A 20,304-nucleotide genomic window follows, 5' to 3' on the forward strand; every position below is an offset into this window, starting at 1 on the left:
TCAAAGGTCCTAGCAAACTCAGCTCTTGGCAGTGGCTGACATCCCCATTGCTTGTAGCTCATGAGATTATCCGAATGCCCTTGGCCATGGTCATTCTGTCAAAATTCCATGGATGGAATTCATTGTGTATTGTGTTAGAAACCCATTATGGGCCTGGGGTCGCCAATGAGTGCGACAAGAAGTGCTTAACACCCCCTCATCTTTTCCTGTCTCTATCCTTGTGTACATAACATGCATTCACACTCAGACACACACACTCATGCGCATCCGCATCCACACACACACACACACACACACACACACACGCACACACACACGCACACGCACACGCACACGCACACGCACACACACACCTCTCTCTCTCTCTTTCTCTCCCCTCTCCCCTCCATCAACTCCATCTCCAACAGGTGGCCAGGTCAGCACTTTTACACAACCAGAAATGTTCTGTTCTGGGGTCAGTGTAAAAATGTCGAGATGGAATTTTGTTATGTAAATTCCATCCCGTAATTTTTCCACTGAGACCCCTACGCATTTTTACGGAGCGGTTGCGGTGCAAATGAACCGCAGCCAGTGTAAGAAACAGGCCTAACGAATACGGTGTTCCCCCTCCAACAAACTCCTCAACACAGGAAGGCTGTATAATTCTGAAGTTTCTGTGTAAAAATGCCAGTTGTATCCTGCCACACACTGCACACATGTTGTAGATGGGGTTGATGGTGGGGAGGGCGTGTGTGTGTGTGTGTGTGTGTGTGTGTGTGTGTGTGTGTGTGTGTGTGTGTGTGTGTGTGTGTGTGTGTGTGTGTGTGTGTGTGTGTGTGTGTGTGTGTGTGTGTGTGTGTGTGTGTGAGCTAGTAGCGAAAGAAGGGAACAGACATGAGTCTGAGGTTTGTATAGGACAGGTGTATTGTCTGCAAGGCCAATTTTACTACCTCTTGAGAAGATAATACTGAACTGCCTTCTTGAACCTGCCTTCTGGTGGAAGAGCTCACACGGTCAAGTCGAACTAAGACCATGAAGGATGCAGTTCAAATTTATACTTTAAATTTAAACTTAGACAGACAAGCCATTTCGGCCCATGAGCCCGCGCCGCCCAATGACACCCGATTAACCTACAACCCCTGGTACATTTGAAGGGTGGGATGAACCCAGAGCCCCCAAGGAAAACACACGCAGACTCGGGGAGAACATACAGCGGTCCCGATCGCTGGCGCTGCAACAGCGTTGCGCTAACCACTTCACTAACCATGTCATCCAAGTCAAAATGAAATTCAGAATCAGAACTTATTGTCACGAACATGTCACATGTTGGCAAATGTTGCTCTAAATTATATTTCAAAAATAAATAAATAGTTCAAGAAAATAGGAGACAGTGAGGCAGTGTCTTTGGTTCTTGATTATTCAGGAATCTGATGGCAGAGGGGAAGAAGCCGTCCTTGTGCCGCTGAGTGCTCGTCTTTAGGCTCCTGCACCTCCTTCCCGATAGTAGCAGAGTGAAGAGAGCACAGCCTGGGTGGTGGGGAGTACTTGAGGATAGAGGCTACTTTCCTAAGACCCTGCCTCTTGTCCTCGATGGAGTGAAGTCTGGAGCCCGTGATGTCGCAGGCCGAGTTTACAACCCTCCGGAGCCTTGGCAACTCCGTACCGCGATGTGCAAACTTGGAGAACAGCAACACATGCTGCCTTTGTCCTTTTTGCTAGGTTTCAGAGGTGCTATTAGATTAGACCTGGCAAGTTGTTACATGGCTATTTATGCTGTTGATCGAGGGAATTCAAGCTTAGTGTTGTGTATAGAGTGCAAGCCAAGCTTACAGCTTTGTTCTGCAGTGTTTTGAATGATGACAGAGTTGCAGTCATTCAGACAAGTGTAGATAAGTTATAGGTTTCCCTTGATCTAAAATACAGATGGAAATGGGAAGGTGAAAGTTGGGTGAAAAGCAGAATAAACATTTCCTCCCTACCCTTTCTATATATTCCCTATCCCTGCATCTGACTGGATTTCTCTGTTTCACAGATTTTAGCTTCTTGTCCCTCTCGTTTTCCTTTTACCATCTGCCTTCTTCCACAAACATGGCTTCCCCTCCATCAAATCAGCCCTCACCTGCATCTCCTACATTCCTGGCTCATCTGCCCTTGTCCCCCTCCGCCCCCAGTTGCACAAGCATAGAATCCCCCTTATCCTCGCCTTCCACCAGCCTCTGCATCTGACACATTATCTGCCAGAATTTCCTGCACTTGCTGCAGGATCCCACTACTAGGCACATCTTCCCCTCTCCTCCCTTCTCTGCCTCCGTAGGGACTGTGCACTCATCCCTCCCCACCCATCACCCTCGCCCCTCCCGACAACTTCCTCTGTGCCCGCAGGAGGTGCAACACTGGCACCCACACCTCCTCCCTCGCCACAGTCTGGGGTCCCAAACAGGCCCTTCAAGTGAAGCAGCACCTCACTTGTGTCCACAGGACTGCATTCGGTGCTCCCTTTGTGGCCTTCTTTACATCGGAGAGACTGGGCGCAGACTGGGAGATCATTTCACTCAGCATCTTCGCTCTGTCCACACCAGTGACAGAGACGTCCCAGTACCCTACCCTTTCAGTTCTGCGCCACCCTCCCACGCTCACATATCTGTCCATGGCCCTATGCACTGTCCCACCAAGACCACCCGCAAATTGGAGGAACAATACCAGATTTTCCATCTGGGCTCTTGCTCTCCAGCCAGATGGCATTAGCACCATCTTTTCCGGTTTCTGCTAACCTTCTCTCCTCTCCTCCATCCCCCCCTTGCCCTTTCCAGTTTTCCTCCCACCCTCCCCCGCCAGCCATCCCTCCTCCCCTTGATCGCTGGGCCCCCCCTCCCTACCTTCTCCACCGATCGCCTCCAGCCTTTGCCCACTCTTTTGTTTGGACACTTTGGTCTGAAGGGCCCAAGCCCGAAACGTCGGTTCTGTATCTTTACCGTTTCCAGATAAAGGCCGCTGTTTGATCTGCTGAGTTTCTCCGGTATTTTGTGTTTTTAACTTCAACCATGGTGTCTACAGATATTCGTGTTTTCCTTTCCTCTTCTGCAGTTCCTTTGGATACACTCCTGTGCTCAGTGACAGAGTCTGTTTCTTGTATGAAACTCGATGATGCCAAAACCCTTCTGGTTCCTTCTGGTTGATCCAAAATTCTGCTACTTTATCCAAGCTAACAGCAAGTTCTATTCACCATTATCCTCTCACTTCAAGTTTGGCAATAATTTGATATGAAATGTTTTTATTGTTTCTCAAATCACCATGACTTATATTTCTGTAATGCTCCAACAGCTTGAACTGTTTAAGAGAACCACCTTACTTTGCAATTCTAGCCTCTTTCTATCTCTGATTTCCATCTTTTCATCGTTGGCAACCATGCCTTCATTTGTCAATGGTTCTAAAGCTCTGGGGCTCCATTCCTGACCTAAATGACCCCTCCCCCTCCCCCACCCCCGCTAAAGGAGCACAATGCATCTCCCTTCCCAACACCTCCATCTGGCTCACATTTAAATACTCTTTCGCCATGCACCTGCAAAAGCATCTGGGTATGTTTTACTCAGCCAAAGGTGCTATATTATGCACGCTGTCATGGGAGATGTGGAGTGCTGGAAGCTGTGGGGAGAGTCGCACAGCAGGGAAAATCGATGGAGTCTCTCTCCCCTCCATCCCCATTGGCATGATCGACCAGGGTTGTTGTCTGAAGAGGGCACACAAAATCATGAAGGACTCCTTCAACCCTGCACGCAGCAGCTCCCGTCTCAGCCAGCACCACCAGGCTGAGAAACAGCTTCTTCCCACGGGCAGTGAGAATGCTGAACGACCCAAGGAACTGCTCGCACTCACCCTCCGAGACTCTCATATTCATGAAACAATGTTTTTTATTTATTTGTAGAGATGATGAATACTTCTAAATTAAATTTAAACATACACGGTAACAGGCCTTTACGGCCCATGAGCCCGTACCACCCAATTGAACTACAGCACGTTTTGAACAGTGGGAGGAAACCCGAACCCCCAGAGAAAACCCACGCAGACATGGGGACAATGTCCAAACTCCTTACAGACCATGTGGGATTCGAACTCCAGTCCCGATCACTGGTGCTGTAACAGCAATGCCAACTGTTCCACCCCAATCCTGTCCTGCACATGCACTGTTTGTCAGTATGTATGCTTTTATCGGGTTGTGTGTCTGCATGCTTTGCATCGAGGACTGGAGAATGCTTTATCGTCGGCTTAGTACTTGTACGATCGGATGGCAATAAACTTTTTTTTTTTTTAAATTTTTTTATTTTGGATGGCAATAAACTTGACTTGGGGTTTACCTTGATGCAGCCATGGTCACCAGTAATAATGCACAGGAAGTTGGAGTTGAACTTTGGCCCTTCCTAGATTGTGCTCCAGATTCTTAATATTTGCCCGTCTCTTGGATCGGGACCAGCGTTGAGCCTGAACCTTGGCCCTGTTTTCTAGATGCAAGTGCAGAAGGATCACACAGGACTGAAAATCAATCAGATCTGAGAGACCCTGGACCAATTTCCCAGAAACGTCAGCTGTCATCTCTCTTACAAATAATACTTAAGTTGTTTTTATCACATAATAAGCAAGAAAATTTTCATTTTAAATTTAGACAGAGACATCACGGAAACAGGCCATACTGCCCAATTACACCCAATTGACCTCCAACCCCGTACATTTTAGAGAGTGGGAGGAAACCCACGCAGACACGGCGAGAACGTACAAACACCTTAAGACATCAGTAAAACAGGAAAGTCTGCAGGCCCCATGATTGAAGTTAAAAGCACGACGCTGGATAAACTCGGCAGGTTAGACAGTGTCCTTGATGTAGCAAAGAAATAGAACCAAAGTTTCGGGCTCGAGCCCTTCATCAAGGTAAGAGCAAAATGTAGGCAGGCGTCCGAATAAAATTGGTGGTGAGGGGGTGCAGGGGGAGGAGCACAGTCCCACAGGCAGGAGTTGGATAAGGGAGGGAGGGCACACCAACAAACAGGGGGAGGGGCGGAGATGGCTTTGTGAATGGAGAGGGAAGGGGGTGGCGAGCTGGAGGGAATGGGAAGAGAGGGAGAACATGGAGTGGGCCGGCAGAAACCGGAGAAGTCGATGTTAATGCATTCTATTTGCAGGGTGCTCATATGAAAAATTAGATGCTGCTCCTCCAATTTGCGGGTAGTCTCAGTTTGATGGTACGTGTTGGCGTGGGAGTGAGATGCAGAATTGAAGTGGTAGATCACGGGGTAGATCCCTGTCACTGATGCAGACAGAGTGAAGGTGCTCAGCGAAGCGACCTCCAAATCTGTGTCTCACAGGGACACAGCCACAACAGAAGCACCCAATGCAGTCGGCAACTCTCGACTGTAGATGAATACAGACAGCTCTGGATTCAAACCTGAGTCTCTGGTGCAGTTACAGAATTGTGCTATCCGCTATGCTAACCTTTCTTCCCATCTCACGTACTCTTGAGATTGGAAGCACCGCTAGCTGATAACCTGGTGCAGGGCCTGTGCTAAGTAAAGTGAATTGACAGTTAATTCAATTCACTTGCATTTCAAAAGCATTTTACATCTCTTTTGAGGTGTCCCAAATTATTTTGCAATTGAAGTGCTTTGAGTTGTTGTATGGAGAGTTTAGGGCACGACCAGTAACCACAGAGACAAGAACAATAGGCTTTAATGTACAGAAGAACCTTGCTGGCCCAGATCTAGGTATAGGAATGGCGGTAAGGGAGAGGTGGCTCGACCTTTATGGCCCAGGACCACAGGGGAGGAGTCATAAGGGATGAGTTATCAATGGACGGGCCGGCTCCGAATATACAGTAGACAACCATAACTATTTACAATGGAGGAAACATCTCACCACAGAGAGGAACAGAGAGTCCCCTTCCAGGAAGTGTTCATTTTATGCCTTGGCTTCTTCATCTTTCTTACATAAGAACTAGGAGCAGAAGTCAGCCATTTGGCCCGTCGAGCCTGCTCCACCTTTCAATGAGATCTTGGCTGATTGAATCGTGTTGGCTCATCTCCACCTACCTGCCATTTCTCCATCTATCTAACCTTGTCTTAAATATATTCACTGAGGTTGCCTCCACCTCTTCCATGGGCAGCAAATTCTACAGATTCCCCACCCTCTGGGAAAAGCAGTTCCTCCTCATCTCTGTCCTAAATCTACTATCCTGGATCTTTAGGCTACGTCCCCTAGTTCTGGTCTCCCCCACCAGTGAAAAAAAACTTGCCTACCTCTATCTTATCTATTCCTTTCATAATTTTTATATGTTTCTATACCCTCTCATTCTTCTAAATTCCAGTGAGTAGTCCCAGGCAACTCGATCTCTCCTCATAGACTAACCCTCTCATCGCTGGAATCAACCTGGTGAACTGCCTCCAAAGTAAGAAGATGAGAACCGCACGCAGTTCTCCAGATGTGACCTCACGAGCACCTTGTACATTTGCAGCAGGACCTTCAGCTCCTAAACTCAAACCGTCCAACAATGAAGGATTCCTCCTGCATCTCTGTTTCTCTCTTGCCCAAATATGTTAATCATAGACAATTTATTATTCAGGTGTATTTAATTAAGAATTTTTATTTAAGGGGGTTATTTGGCCCAATGTCCTTATGCTGGCCAATAGATTGTCAAGGGGTCATACAGGGTCATACAGCATGGAAACAGTCCATCAACGATCTACACTCATCCAACACTGAGCCCATTTTATTCTCTCCACATTCCCATTGACTCCTCCGATCCCCCTTCAATCCCCCCCCCCACCACACCCACATTCTATCACTCACTTACACATGAGGGGCAATTTACAATGGCCAAGTAGGCCAGCCATTGTCAACCTTTTTGGGGCTATGGTTCCCTTTGCACTTTGCTCAAAGTTTATGGGCTCCTTCCCTGTGAGGCAGTCAAGTTTAGACAGTATCACCAGTACTTCTCTCCTGCCAACCACATTAAAAAAAACATTTAAAAATATTCATGTTGCCCGAAGTGAAATGAAAACAAGGGCTTTTAAATATGCCATGGCCCCCGGAGTGGTGGGGGGGGTAGTGGGTGGGTTGGTGCAGTAGGACCCCCTGTCAAGAATGGCTGTGTCAGACAATCACTGGCACAATCTCAGCACGTGGGAGGCATCTGGGGAACCCCCATGGTCACAGGGAGAACATGCAAACTCCACACAGTAAGCAGAGGTGCTTAGGTCATTGAGACAATAGCACTACCAGATGCGCTACTCTGCCACTAGAGCTATCCAAATGAATGTCCAGCGATTAATCTGTAACCCTACAATCACATTTCTTTGTGCGCACATCCAATGTTAAAGCCATCATATTTTATAGATAATGCTCCTGTCAACTTTGCATTATTTCACAAAGAGAAGTTACATTGGACAACAAAAATTTTTATTCCTGAACATTTTGGGAAATTTCATGGAGTTTGGGCAGCTGATCACAAAAATCACCTTAGACTTATCCTACCACATACCGTTTTTAAGATATAGCCTATTTTTGTAATTTCCTGTCATATTTTAAGTATAATTCAAGAATAAGTAACATTGAAGTGCAGCATGTCATTGAAAATTCGTTTTCTGCATTCGCACTTGGACTCCTTCCCTGCTGGATCCTGGTGCCATCAGTGACAAACATGGTGAAAGGTGTCACCAGGACATTGCGACCATGGAAAAGCGGTATCAGAGCAGCTGGAATCCATCACTGCCGGCCGACTATTGTTGGACACTGACATGAGAGGCATCAGATGAGGAGGAGTCACGTGATGGAGTAGTGGCCGGACGTTGAACTCCAGCCCTCTCCAGAAAAGTCGGGAAAAACGAGAGAAAATACAAAGGCACAGAAATACAAGTTAAAGAAAAGTGAATATAAAGGTGGAAAGAAGATGGAGACAAAAGGAGAAAAATCAAAATCAACGGAAAGAAGAGAGGAAGAGAAGACAACGGAGGAAAAAGGTGAAGGCCTTACCTGTCCGAAGAGGCCCGCTGCGGAGAGAAGACCCCACTACCTCAGGTCGGTAGAAAGAGAACTACAACAATGGCTCACAGAGCCGAGTAAAAGTGCGCAACCGCGCATGCGCGACTCCTCGCGCATGCGCGATGCGCATACAAAAAAACACACCGACGGGAGGGGGGACCAGCTGGGGAGTCGATCTCCACAGCCGGCAACGACAGCTGCAGAACACCTGCAGCAAGAAGACACCACAGAAGACAATGGAAACAAGAAAGAAGAGGAGGAAAGGGCAGCAAAGAAACAACAGATGGTCAACCTAGAGGAAGAAGAAGAGGAAGAGGAAGAGTACAGGGAAATAGAAGAAGAAAAGATAGGCAAGGTAAAGGAGGTACTTGCTCTTGTTAGAGGATACATGGAGTCATTTAAAGAATGGCAAACACAGGAATTCAATGATTTAAGAAGAAGAATAAACAACACAGAAAAGAAAATAAATAAAATGGATATGACCTTAACAGAAATGGGGAAAAAAATGGACAAGATGGAAGAACGGGCAATAGCAGCAGAAATGGAGGTAGAAGACTTAAAAAAGAAATTGGAGGAATCTAATAAAAAAACTAAAGAGACACAAGAATTACTAGCCCAAAAAATAGATATAATGGAAAATTATAACAGAAGAAATAACATAAAGATAGTGGGCCTTAAGGAAGATGTAGAAGGCAAGAATATGAGGGAGTTTATAAAAGAATGGATCCCTAAGGCCCTAGGATGTCCAGAACTACAGCAAGAAATGGAAATAGAAAGGGCACATAGAGCATTGGCCCCTAAACCACAACCACAACAAAAACCAAGATCTATTGTAGTAAAATTCCTAAGATATACTACAAGAGAAAAGGTGCTGGAGAAGACAATGGAAAAAGTAAGAGAGGGCAACAAACCACTGGAGTATAAAGGGCAAAAAATCTTCATTTATCCAGATATAAGCTTTGAACTCCTAAAGAAGAGAAAAGAGTTCAATGCAGCAAAAGCGATTTTATGGAAGAAAGGATATAAATTTACACTGAAGCATCCTGCGGTATTGAAAATATTTATTCCAGGACAACAAAACAGACTATTCTCGGATCCAGAAGAAGCACGAAAATTTGCAGAACAATTACAAAAATAGACTGAGGGATGAAGACGGGTAATGAGAGCAAAAATTATCACGATTGATATGTATGTGGGTAAAGACAAAAATAGACTGAGGGATGAAGACGGGTAAGGAGGGTAAAAATGACCACGATTGATATGTATGCGGGTAAAGAGGTATAAGAGTGAATAGAGACAACGGGCATATGTGAAAGTATCTGTAATTAGAGGAAAACATAGAAAGTATAGACAAGAATTAATAAGGGAAGGTAATGGAATAGAGAGAATAAGGAGGGAACTAAAAGAGTGACCTTTGTGACATATAAAAAACGAAATCTTTTCTGGGGGGGGCTGGGTGGGGGGAAAAGAGCGGTCACTGCAAAATCAGTTGACGCTTGCGAGTGGATTCGCAAATCCAAATGGAGAGGGGAGATGTGGTTGTCCGACAAGGGATAAAGGGCAACTCAGGAGGGGAAGGGGAGATTGGGGATAAAGAAGATAGAAATAGGAGAATAAGGAAAATGTTGGATGTTGTAGGAATGTTGTCTGGTAAAGAGTTGAAAATAAGAAAACAGAAATGGAAAAGGAGGAAAGGTAATGATGGAAAAACGGAAAGAGAAGATAAACAAAATATAAAATGGCTACGCTGAACTATATGACTCTAAATATTAATGGAATACATAACCAAATTAAAAGGAAGAAACTACTAAATTTACTGAAAAAGGAAAAAATAGATATAGCATTTGTCCAAGAAACACATTTAACTGAATTGGAGCACAAGAAATTAAAGAGAGATTGGGTAGGACATGTAACAGCAGCATCGTATAATTCAAAAGCAAGAGGAGTGGCTATATTAATTAGCAAAAATGTGCCATTTAAAATAGAAGAGGAAATAATAGATCCAGCAGGGAGATATGTTATGATAAAATGTCAGATATATTCAGAGCTTTGGAATCTACTTAATATATATTCACCTAACGAAGAAGATCAAAAGTTTATGCAAGATATCTTTTTGAAGGTAGCTAATACGCAAGGGAACATACTAATAGGAGGGGATTTCAATCTGAATTTGGATCCAAATATGGATAAAACGGGGAAAAAAATTAACAGGAAGAACAAAGTAACCAAATTTATAATTAAATCAATGCAAGAAATGAAACTTGTGGACATATGGAGGAAACAAAACCCAAAAGAAAAGGAATACTCATACTACTCGACTAGACATAAAACATACTCAAGGATAGACCTATTCCTGTTATCAGCCCACATACAAGGGAGAGTTAGGAAAACGGAATATAAAGCTAGACTATTATCGGACCACTCACCCCTGTTATTGGCAATAGAGCTAGAAGACATCCCTCCAAGAATGTATAGATGGAGATTAAACCCCATGCTACTTAAAAGACAGGATTTTAGAGAATTTATTGAAAAACAATTAAAAATGTACTTTGAAGTAAATACGGAATCAGTGGAAGATAAGTTTATACTATGGGACGCAATGAAAGCATTCATTAGAGGGCAAATAATAAGTTATGCAACCAAGATGAAGAAGGACTATAATCAGGAAACAGAGCAGTTGGAAAGGGAAATAATAAACATAGAAAAAAAATTAGCAATAAAGGAAGATACAACCAAAAGAAGAGAATTGGCGGATAAAAAAATAAAATATGAAACATTACAAACATATAAGGTGGAGAAGAATATAATGAAGACAAAACAGAAATATTATGAACTAGGGGAAAAAACACACAAAATCCTAGCATGGCAGCTTAAGACAGAGCAAACTAAGAAAACGGTATTGGCAACAAGGAAAAAAGACAAACAAATTACATATAATCCAAAAGAAATTAAGGAAAACTTCAGAGAATTCTATGAACAATTATACCGAACCGAAAACGAAGGGAAAGAAGGGAAAATAGATGAATTTTTGACTAAAATTGAACTACCAAAACTACAAATAGAGGAACAAAATAAATTAACAGAACCATTTGGAACAGTAGAAATACAAGAGATAATAAAAAATTTACCAAATAATAAGACACCAGGAGAGGATGGACTCCCAATAGAATTCTACAAAACATTTAAAGACCTAATAATACCGCCCCTCCTGGATGTAATCAACCAGATTGATGAGACACAAAACTTACCAGATTCATGTAAAACAGCAATAATTACAGTGATACTAAAACAAGGGAAAGATCCACTCTCACCAGCGTCATATAGACCAATATCTTTGCTAAACACAGATTATAAGATAATAGCTAAACTATTAGCGAACAGATTAGCAGAACAGGTACCGAAAATGGTAAATTTAGACCAAACTGGATTTATCAAAAAAAGACGCACAACAGACAATATTTGTAAATTTATTAACTTAATTCATGCAGTAGAAGGAAATAAAGCACCGGCAGTAGCAGTTGCTTTAGACGCAGAGAAGGCCTTCGACAGAGTAGAATGGAATTACTTGTTCAAAGTATTGCAAAAATTCAGTTTACCGGAGAAGTATATTAATTGGATTAAAGCATTATATAAGGGACCGTTAGCGAAAGTGACAGTAAATGGACATGTATCAAAGCAATTTAACTTAAGCAGGTCAACGCGGCAGGGATGCCCACTATCACCATTATTGTTTGCGCTAGCTATAGAACCACTAGCAGAATCGATAAGAAGAGATAATAATATAAAAGGAATAAAAATAAAAGACAGGGAATATAAAATCAGTCTGTTTGCGGATGATGTGATAGTGTACTTAACAGAACCAGAACTATCAATAAAAGAACTATATAAGAAATTGAAGGAATATGGAGAAGTGTCGGGATACAAGATAAACGTAAATAAAAGTGAAGCAATGCCTATGAATAACGCGGATTTCTCAAAATTTAAGGAGGAATCCCCATTCAGATGGCAAACGCAGGCAATAAGATACCTAGGTGTGCAAATAAACAAAAATCTAGGCCAATTATATAAACTCAATTACAATCCACTAATGAAAAAACTACAGGACGATTTAGAGCATTGGAAAGAGCTACCACTAACACTGATAGGAAGGATAAACTGTATTAAAATGAACATTTTTCCAAGGATACTATACTTATTTCAGGCATTGCCAATACAACTGACAGAAAAATTCTTCAAAGAGTTAAAGAAAATAATAAGGAGATTTTTATGGAGAGGGGGGAAACCGAGGATAGCACTAGACAAATTAACAGAATGGTATAAACAAGGAGGCTTACAATTGCCAAACTTCAAAAATTATTATAGAGCCGCACAATTAAGGTACCTATCAGATTTTTATCAAACAAGGGAAAAACCAGACTGGACGAGACTAGAATTAGATAAAATAGGGGAAAAGATACCTGAACACATATTATATAAATGGGACGAAAAATTGGTACAACATAGAACTTCTCCAGTATTACACCATCTCCTCAATATATGGAAGAAGATACATGTAGAAAGAAATAAAATAAATTACCAAATACCAAAACTAATATTGACGCAAAATAAGCTACTCCCTTTTACAATAGACAACCTTGCCTTTAGAAAATGGGAAAAAAAAGGGATTAAAAGAATAGAAAATTGTTTTTCAGGAAGTAGATTCTTATCCTTTGAACAAATGAGAGATAAGTACAATATAACGGGAGATACAGCGCTGGCATATTACCAACTGAGATCCTACTTGAAAGATAAATTAGGAAGCAACTTGAGTTTACCAGAGGGAAGTAACCTTGAATATGTGATTACAGATACAATGTTAATCAAAAGATTTATAAAAAATATGTATATTAAACTGCAAGAAAAGGAAAATGAGGAAACAAATGGTAAAACTAAACAAAAATGGGAACAAGATTTAAATATAAAGATAAAAAAGGAAACATGGGAGAAGTTATGCTCTGGAACGATGAGAAATACAATAAATACGAGGCTGCGTATGATACAATATAATTGGTTACACAGACTATACATTACACCGCAAAAGTTAAATAAATGGGACCCAACAGTATCTGATAGATGTTTTCGATGTAAAAAAGAAAGGGGAACAACAATTCATGCAATCTGGACATGTGAGAGAGTAGAAAAATTTTGGGATGATCTCAATCAGATATTAAATAAAATAACAGAAAACAATATACCAAAGAATCCAGAGATCTTTCTCCTAAGTAACATAAAAAATAAAGAATTTGGAATTGACTTGGAGGATGCACAAAAAAGATTTGTTAAGATAGCCCTAGCTGTAGCAAAAAAATGTATTATGTCAACCTGGAAATTGGAAGATAATTTGAAAATACAACAATGGTATATAGAAATGAATAAATGTATTCCATTAGAAAAAATAACATATAGTTTAAGAAATAATATTGAAATATTCGAACAAGTATGGGAGCCTTACATTAAATACAATAGCGAAAACCTACCGGGAACAAACATTACCTAAGTTGATGGAAGGAGAAGAGAAGAAAAAAATGGACTCAGTAGAATTTCTGGTGTATTTTTGTTGAATGACAACATTGTCTAACTGAATTAATGCAACCTAGATTGTATAACTAAAATGGATGAGAGGGGGGAGGGATGGGGGGGTGGCTTGGGAGGAGGGAGGGGGGAGGGAGAAAAAGTCACTGTAAATGTGTGGAAAAGAAAAAGTGTATATCATGGCTATTGTGATTTATGGTGTGAAAAATAAAAAATTTAAAAAAAAAAAAAAAAAAAAAAAAAGAGGCATCAGATGCAGAGTACAAATGAAAATCAGCGGCAAAACATTTCTAGGTCACTTGAACCATCGCAAATGTGTCAGCGTTATTAAACATGCTAAATTCAATCAAAGTTAATGTTTTTCCAACGTCCTCCGTGATGCAACAAATCTGAAATGATCTTTGCGTTCAGCTTGGAAGTTGTCCATCATAATCCCAAAATTTTTTCAGGAAGCAAACCTTTTGAAAAAAATGTGCTGTCCAGTGTTATGGGTGACCTCTGTAACATTCCGCTGAACAAGATGCGATTTGCATAGATCGAGTATTGCATGCAGTTTGTGAGCTGGCCTCGTTGATGCAAGGTTGGCGCTCCCTAATTGCGCTAACTCTTCCTGACGAGAAGGTGGGAGTGGGGCTGTCAGAAAAATATCCTCGATGACTCTTGCGAGCACTTAAGCTGTCCATACTGAAAATGGAAAAGAACCATCAGGAAGCCATTTAGAGCCCAGACCATAAAAATAAGAGACAATCGTGTTGAAAACATAAAATTCTGAAAGGGCTCAACAGTCTGAGAGGGTTGGCATAACTGTAAGCGCAACGCTGTTACAGCTCCAGCGATCGGGACCAGGGAAGGGCCTGTTACCATGCTGTATGTCTAATTTTTTTAAATAAAGAAATTAAAAATTAATTAAAAATAAAATATTTTTAAATTAATTAAATTTAAAAAATTAAAGTAATTTTAAATATTAAAAAAGTAAAATTAATAAGATAAAATTAAATTTTAAAAATTATGCTGTCTCCACTGGGTGGAGATGCAGGGATTGCTGTCCTTGGATACAAGACAAGAAATTTAGGATGGAGGTGTTGAGAAATGTCTTCATTCAGTTGGTGTTGACACTTTGGAATTTACCGCAGAACAGCAAAGCTGCCAAGTTGCTGACGTAGTTAAGAAGAATAAATATCTAGAGACAAAAAATATCAAGGCCATAGAAAAAGAGCATGAATATGATACACAAAAAACCCTGTTATCCAGAATTCAAGCCATAGGCAACCTCAAGCAACCGGCAAAAAAAAAAGTGGAAAATAAATTATTTTTTTTTTAAATTTAAACAAACATTTAAAATTGTAAAATTAAATGTTCTCTGAAATGACACATAAACCTTTGGTGAAGATGGGAGCAAATATTCAGCCTTGCTTGTGGTAGCTGTTTGAATAAAGTTGTGTTTGAATAAAATGGCGTCGCCCAGGTTGAAGAGCTGATTGATGCCTCTCACTGTATCTTCTTATCCTGGGCCAGTAAAAGTCATTATGTTCATTGGTATACTATTAAGTATATAAGTAAGGATTTATCTGTAGATTTGGGGGAGGAAGGGGTTAATTATGTATAATGTTATTGTTTGTCTTTCGGGCGGCTCCATGGAGGGGAGGAACCTGCAGATGGTTAAATGTTTTCAAAGAATGTAAATGAAAATAAAGTAAAATGCCTTAAGGTTGTTTTTTTTGGACACACAGCATGCTAACAGGCCATTTCAGCCCACGAGCCCATTAACCTAGACCCCTGGTACATTTTGAATGGTGGGAGGAAACCAGAGCCCCTGGGGAAAACCCATGGGGAGTAGGTACAAGCTCCTTACAGACAGCGCGGGATTCGAGCCCCGGTCCTGATCGCTGGCACTGTAAAGGCGTTGCGCTGACCGCTATGCCAACTGGCCGCCCTTTTCTGCCTCATTATGTATTCTGCCTCGGATTATTTTCTTTTCTGGATGAATATCAGCCACAAACTCCTGTTTATGAGGTTTTAGTTAACTAAATACAGAGCAAAATTTACCTCAAGTGAATGACTCGGTGGCTTCTTTGTTATATAATAATGTAAATACTTTGCTAAACTATGCTAACCATGTAATTCTACTTTGGGGAAAATAGCTCCAAATTATTTTGCTGGAATAATATTCATTAGAAACTGCGTGTGAACTTGTATTACAAGGGAAAGTTTATCGCATTGCCTGGAGAATCAAGGCACTTCACTCTCTATTCTATACTAATAATGTAATTCTAAGAGATAAATTTCTTGCGAACTGTGTGATTATATTAGGTGGAATAATTTGGAGGAGTAAATTGCGAAAGTCTGCAGATGCCGTGATTGAAGTAAAAACACAACGCTGGAGAAACCCAGCCGGTCACACGGCAAAGATAAAGATACACAGCTAACGTTCAGCCCTCAATGTTGAGCTGACCCATTTTAATAACTAAACCCTCCCTACCCCATAACCCTCCCGCTTTCTTTCATCCGTCTCTTAAATGTGAATTTTTTTTCTTCTTTCCGTCAAACTTCAAGTAGTGCAATGTTGATGCAGTCTGTTTAATGACCTGAGTATCACTCATCTCTTTCTGCTTCTCCCTCATCCCCACCTTGTAGATTCGTGGATTTGTCAATGTCATCAGACCGGACAACAACGACGCAAAGGACCTTGTGGCTTTCCGCTTCTATTCCTTGAACCCCATTGTGGATCCTTGGCTGTTCATCCTATTCCGGAAGTCCATGTTCCGAACCATACAGCAGCTGCTCTGCTGCTGTTTCTCAGCATCCCTCACACGCAGCAATCTTCAGGAACCGTTGAAGCACCAGAGCATTTCCTTGTGTTGACTTATGGTGGACAGGATGGGGTGGGAGGTGGGGGAGGAGAGAGGGAATGGGTGAGGGAAATCACAATGCTCGGTGGATTTCGGTTTGAGGTTTGGCCAGACTGAAAACTGATCGCGTCTTCACGGTTGTCAGAGACCGGCAGGATTAAAGCACAGGGAAGAGACTCAGCCGCGATTGGCTGCTGTGGCTTTTATTCTTTTACACGTACTGCCTCGGCAGGAGTTAACTTTCACCCTCAACGTCAGGTCGGCGGAGGTCGAATCCACATCCAGCAGCCCCTTAGCTTCACGTTATCCTTTCAACCAGATCAATCGGTGGATTAAAGCCAAAAAGGCTGAACTATCGAGAGCCGTCATTTTGGCTGGGATTGTGGTTAGGGCCATTTGATGCTCTGACTCACGACTGTAAAATATTATGATGCTCAGACATTTTATTGATGTTCTTCTAAGGTTTAAGAAGTGTTTTAAAGCATTAGCTGCAGTGACATGATGTACGGAAAGATTATGAAATATTTATAAAGTTGATGTTTATTCTTCAATGAACCAAAGTTTCTATGTAAAACCTTTGTGTGGGTAGCAGAGCTCCTCCCAATGGCTGAAAAGGAGTACTGCAGCACGAGAGCGGAGCAGGACCATGCAGTTCAGCCCATCCCGTCTGTGCTGACCTTCCAAACTTGGACGTACCCTTCCGGCCCACGAGCCCATGCTGTACGACCCCACCTGAAGGGTGGGAGGAAACCAGGGCACCCGGAGGAAACCCATGCAGATGCGGAGAGAGCATACAAACTCCTTACAGGGAGTGCCAGATTTGAAACCAGGTCGCTGGCGCTGTAACAGCATGGCACTAACTGCTACACTCACCATACCACCCTAATCATGGCTGATTTTTTTTCTCTCAACCCAATTCTTCTGCCTTGTACCAATAACATTTAACGCCCTTACAAATCAACCTCTGCTTTAAATATACCCAACAACCTTGCCTCCACCACCATATCAGGCAGTGAATTCCATTCCCTGACTGAAGAAATTTCTTCTCATCTCTGTTTTATTCTGAGCCTGATCCCCGCTGGTCCTAGACTCTTCCACTGTTGGAAACATCTTCTTCACATCCACTCTGTCCAAATCTTTCAATATTCGGACTGTTTCAATGAGATCCCCCCCCACCCACCCCCCACCACTTATTCCTCCGTTGAAATTGTACAAGGCATTGGTGAGGCCAAATTTGGAGTACTGTGTACAGTTTTGGTCACCAAATTATAGGAAAGATAGAAACAAAATAGAGAGAGTGCAGAGAAGGTTCACGAGAATGTTGACAGGATTTCAGGGTCTGAGTTTTTTTTTCTTTCTTTGGCTTGGCTTCGCGGACGAAGATTTATGGAGGGGATAAAAGTCCACGTCAGCTGCAGGCTCGTTTGTGGCTGACAAGTCCGATGCGGGACAGGCAGACACGGTTGCAGCGGTTGCAGGGGAAAATTGGTTGGTTGGGGTTGGGTGTTGGGTTTTTCCTCCTTTGCCTTTTGTCAGTGAGGTGGGCTCTGCGGTCTTCTTCAAAGGAGGTTGCTGCCCGCCAAACTGTGATTACAGGGAAAGGTTGTCCAGACTGGGGGGTTTTTTTCTCTGGAGCGTAGAAGATTGAGAGGGGACTTGATCGAGGTGTTTTAAGATTTTAAAAGGGACAGACAGAGTAAATGTGGATAGGCTTTTTCAATTAAGAAAGGGGGAGATTCAAACTAGAGGACATGGTTTAAGATTGAAGGGGGAAAATTATAAGGAGAATATGAGGGGAAATTTCTTTACGCAGAGGGTGATGGGGATGTGGAATGAGCTTCCGGCAGACGTGGTCGAGGCGGGATCATTGGTTACATTTAAGGAAAGACTGGATCGTTACATGGATAGGAGGGGACTAGAGGGGTATGAACCGGGTGCTGGTCAGTGGGACTAGGAGGGTGGGGATTTGCTACGGCACAGACTAGTAGGGCCGAACTGTCCTGTTCTGTGCTGTAAGTGGTTATATGGTTAAACTCCAGAGGGTGCCAGCTCAGAGCCATCAGACTCCCCTCGCATATTTCCTCTCTTATCCCTGGGACCATTCGCATAGACCTCTTCTGGACCCTCGAAGCAAGGTTGGAAGCTGACAGGTATGAATCAAGTAACGCTTTCTCAGAGAGGGACAACACGGCACCAAGATTCCAGAACAACGTTAAATATTAAGATTATAATAGTCATCCGTAAATGGAATTTGATATTTGAATCCTTGATCACCTATCTAAATTTTTTAATCCAAATTTAAGCAAGATATCATATCGTTTAGCCACTGTGTGTGTGTCGGTGGGGTATTATCTTCCCATTTTATCAGAATTGCACATCTGGTCATCAACGAAGGAAAAGATAAAATTCGGCTGACTGGAGATATTCCAAAAAGAGAAATTAAAGGGCAAGGCTCCAATTTTAAACACCCCTTTCAAAATTTTTCTAAGCCAGGGCAGGTCCAGAAACATGAACTAAAGAGGCATCATCCACTTTACATTTAACACGGGAAGGATTCATATCTGAATAAAAAACAGGTCAGTTTAACTTTAGACATATGTGCTCTGTGGACCACTTTAAATTGCAGCCAACCACAATGCTGTGCTCAAAAAGAAGTCACGTTAAAAATGGAGTCCCGTGCCTCGTCGGACAAGGAAAGATTGAAATTCTGCTCCGAGGCGATCTTGATTTTAGCTAACAAGGCTTGTTAACTCTATTTAATTGTCTTAAATTAAATTACTCTAGTGATTCTTGTCAGATCACTACTAATTCGTTCACTATCCCTTCAGCTACCTCTTTCAGAACCCTGGGGTGTAGTCATCTGGTCCTGGTGACTTACCCACCTTCAGCTTCCCAGTCCTCTCCTCAGTAATAGCAACTACACTCAATTCTGCCCCCCACCCCCACCTCCACCACCGACGCTCTTGAATTTCTGACATGTCGCCAGTTTTCCAGAGAGGCGCAAGATGCCTTTTCCCCCATTACTTTACCACTTCACTGGTGTCGTTTTCCAGCGGTCCCACTGGTTCTCTTTTCCTCTTCATACACCTGAAAGAAACTTAAAACTTTTGGCAAAACACAAAAGTCTACCGACACTGTGAAGGAGCAAAGATGCAGAGCCAATATTTTGGGCTTGAGCCCCTTCATCTTCAGCTTTTTATGGTACTTTTTGTTTATCCTTGCTGAGTTTGACTCTACGTGTCAAAAAGTGGACTTTAAAGAAAAATCACATTGGCTCCTGCGGCTTTGATCTTTTTTACACGTACTGCCTTGGCGGGAGCTAACTTTCGACTTCAACGTCAGGTCAGGGAAGGTCGAATTTATTCCAACCACATCCCACCATCAGTTCCCTCTGATCCTTAGCTTCACAAGTTATCCTTTCCACCAGACTGATTAGAGCCAAAAAGGTTGAACTCACAGGATTTTGACCTGTCAGACAGCATGCTTTATTCAAACTCAAAGCTGATTTTACCTAAAGCTTTTGGTGTCCTTTTTTATGTAATTGGTTACGTTGTTTTCATAATTTATACTCACATGCCGGTCCGTGGCCTTGTGTCCGATCCCACCCAGACCACCCGCAGATTGGAGGAACCCCACCTTATTTTCCATCTGGGCCCCCTCCAGCCACATTGGCATGAATGTTACTGCTTTCCATTAGGCCTACTCTCCCTCCCCCCTCCCCCATTTCCTGTCTTTCCAGGTCATCCACTCACCTTCCCCTTGTTGCTGCTGTCCCCTCCCTCCTTTCTCCACCTATCATCTCCCGTCTTTGCCACCCCCCCTCCCTAGAATCTATTGCCCGTCGGTGTTCTCCCGTGCCTTGATGAAGACCTCGAAACATCGG

The 20,304-nt window shown here is 42.5% G+C and overlaps 1 protein-coding gene across 1 annotated transcript in view; it reads left to right on the plus strand.

Moving 5' to 3' along the window:
- Positions 1–18,302, plus strand: part of ptgir (prostaglandin I2 receptor) — a 63,013-nt gene extending 44,711 nt beyond the window's left edge. The window contains exon 2 of the mRNA XM_069907429.1: positions 16,207–18,302. Within this exon, the coding sequence (XP_069763530.1) occupies positions 16,207–16,434 (228 nt within the window). The 3' untranslated portion in view covers positions 16,435–18,302. The remainder of the gene's footprint in view (positions 1–16,206) is intronic.
- Positions 18,303–20,304: the final 2,002 nt, after the last annotated feature.

Source organism: Narcine bancroftii, chromosome 13, assembly GCF_036971445.1.
Source record: "Narcine bancroftii isolate sNarBan1 chromosome 13, sNarBan1.hap1, whole genome shotgun sequence".
Classification (NCBI taxonomy): domain Eukaryota; kingdom Metazoa; phylum Chordata; class Chondrichthyes; order Torpediniformes; family Narcinidae; genus Narcine; species Narcine bancroftii.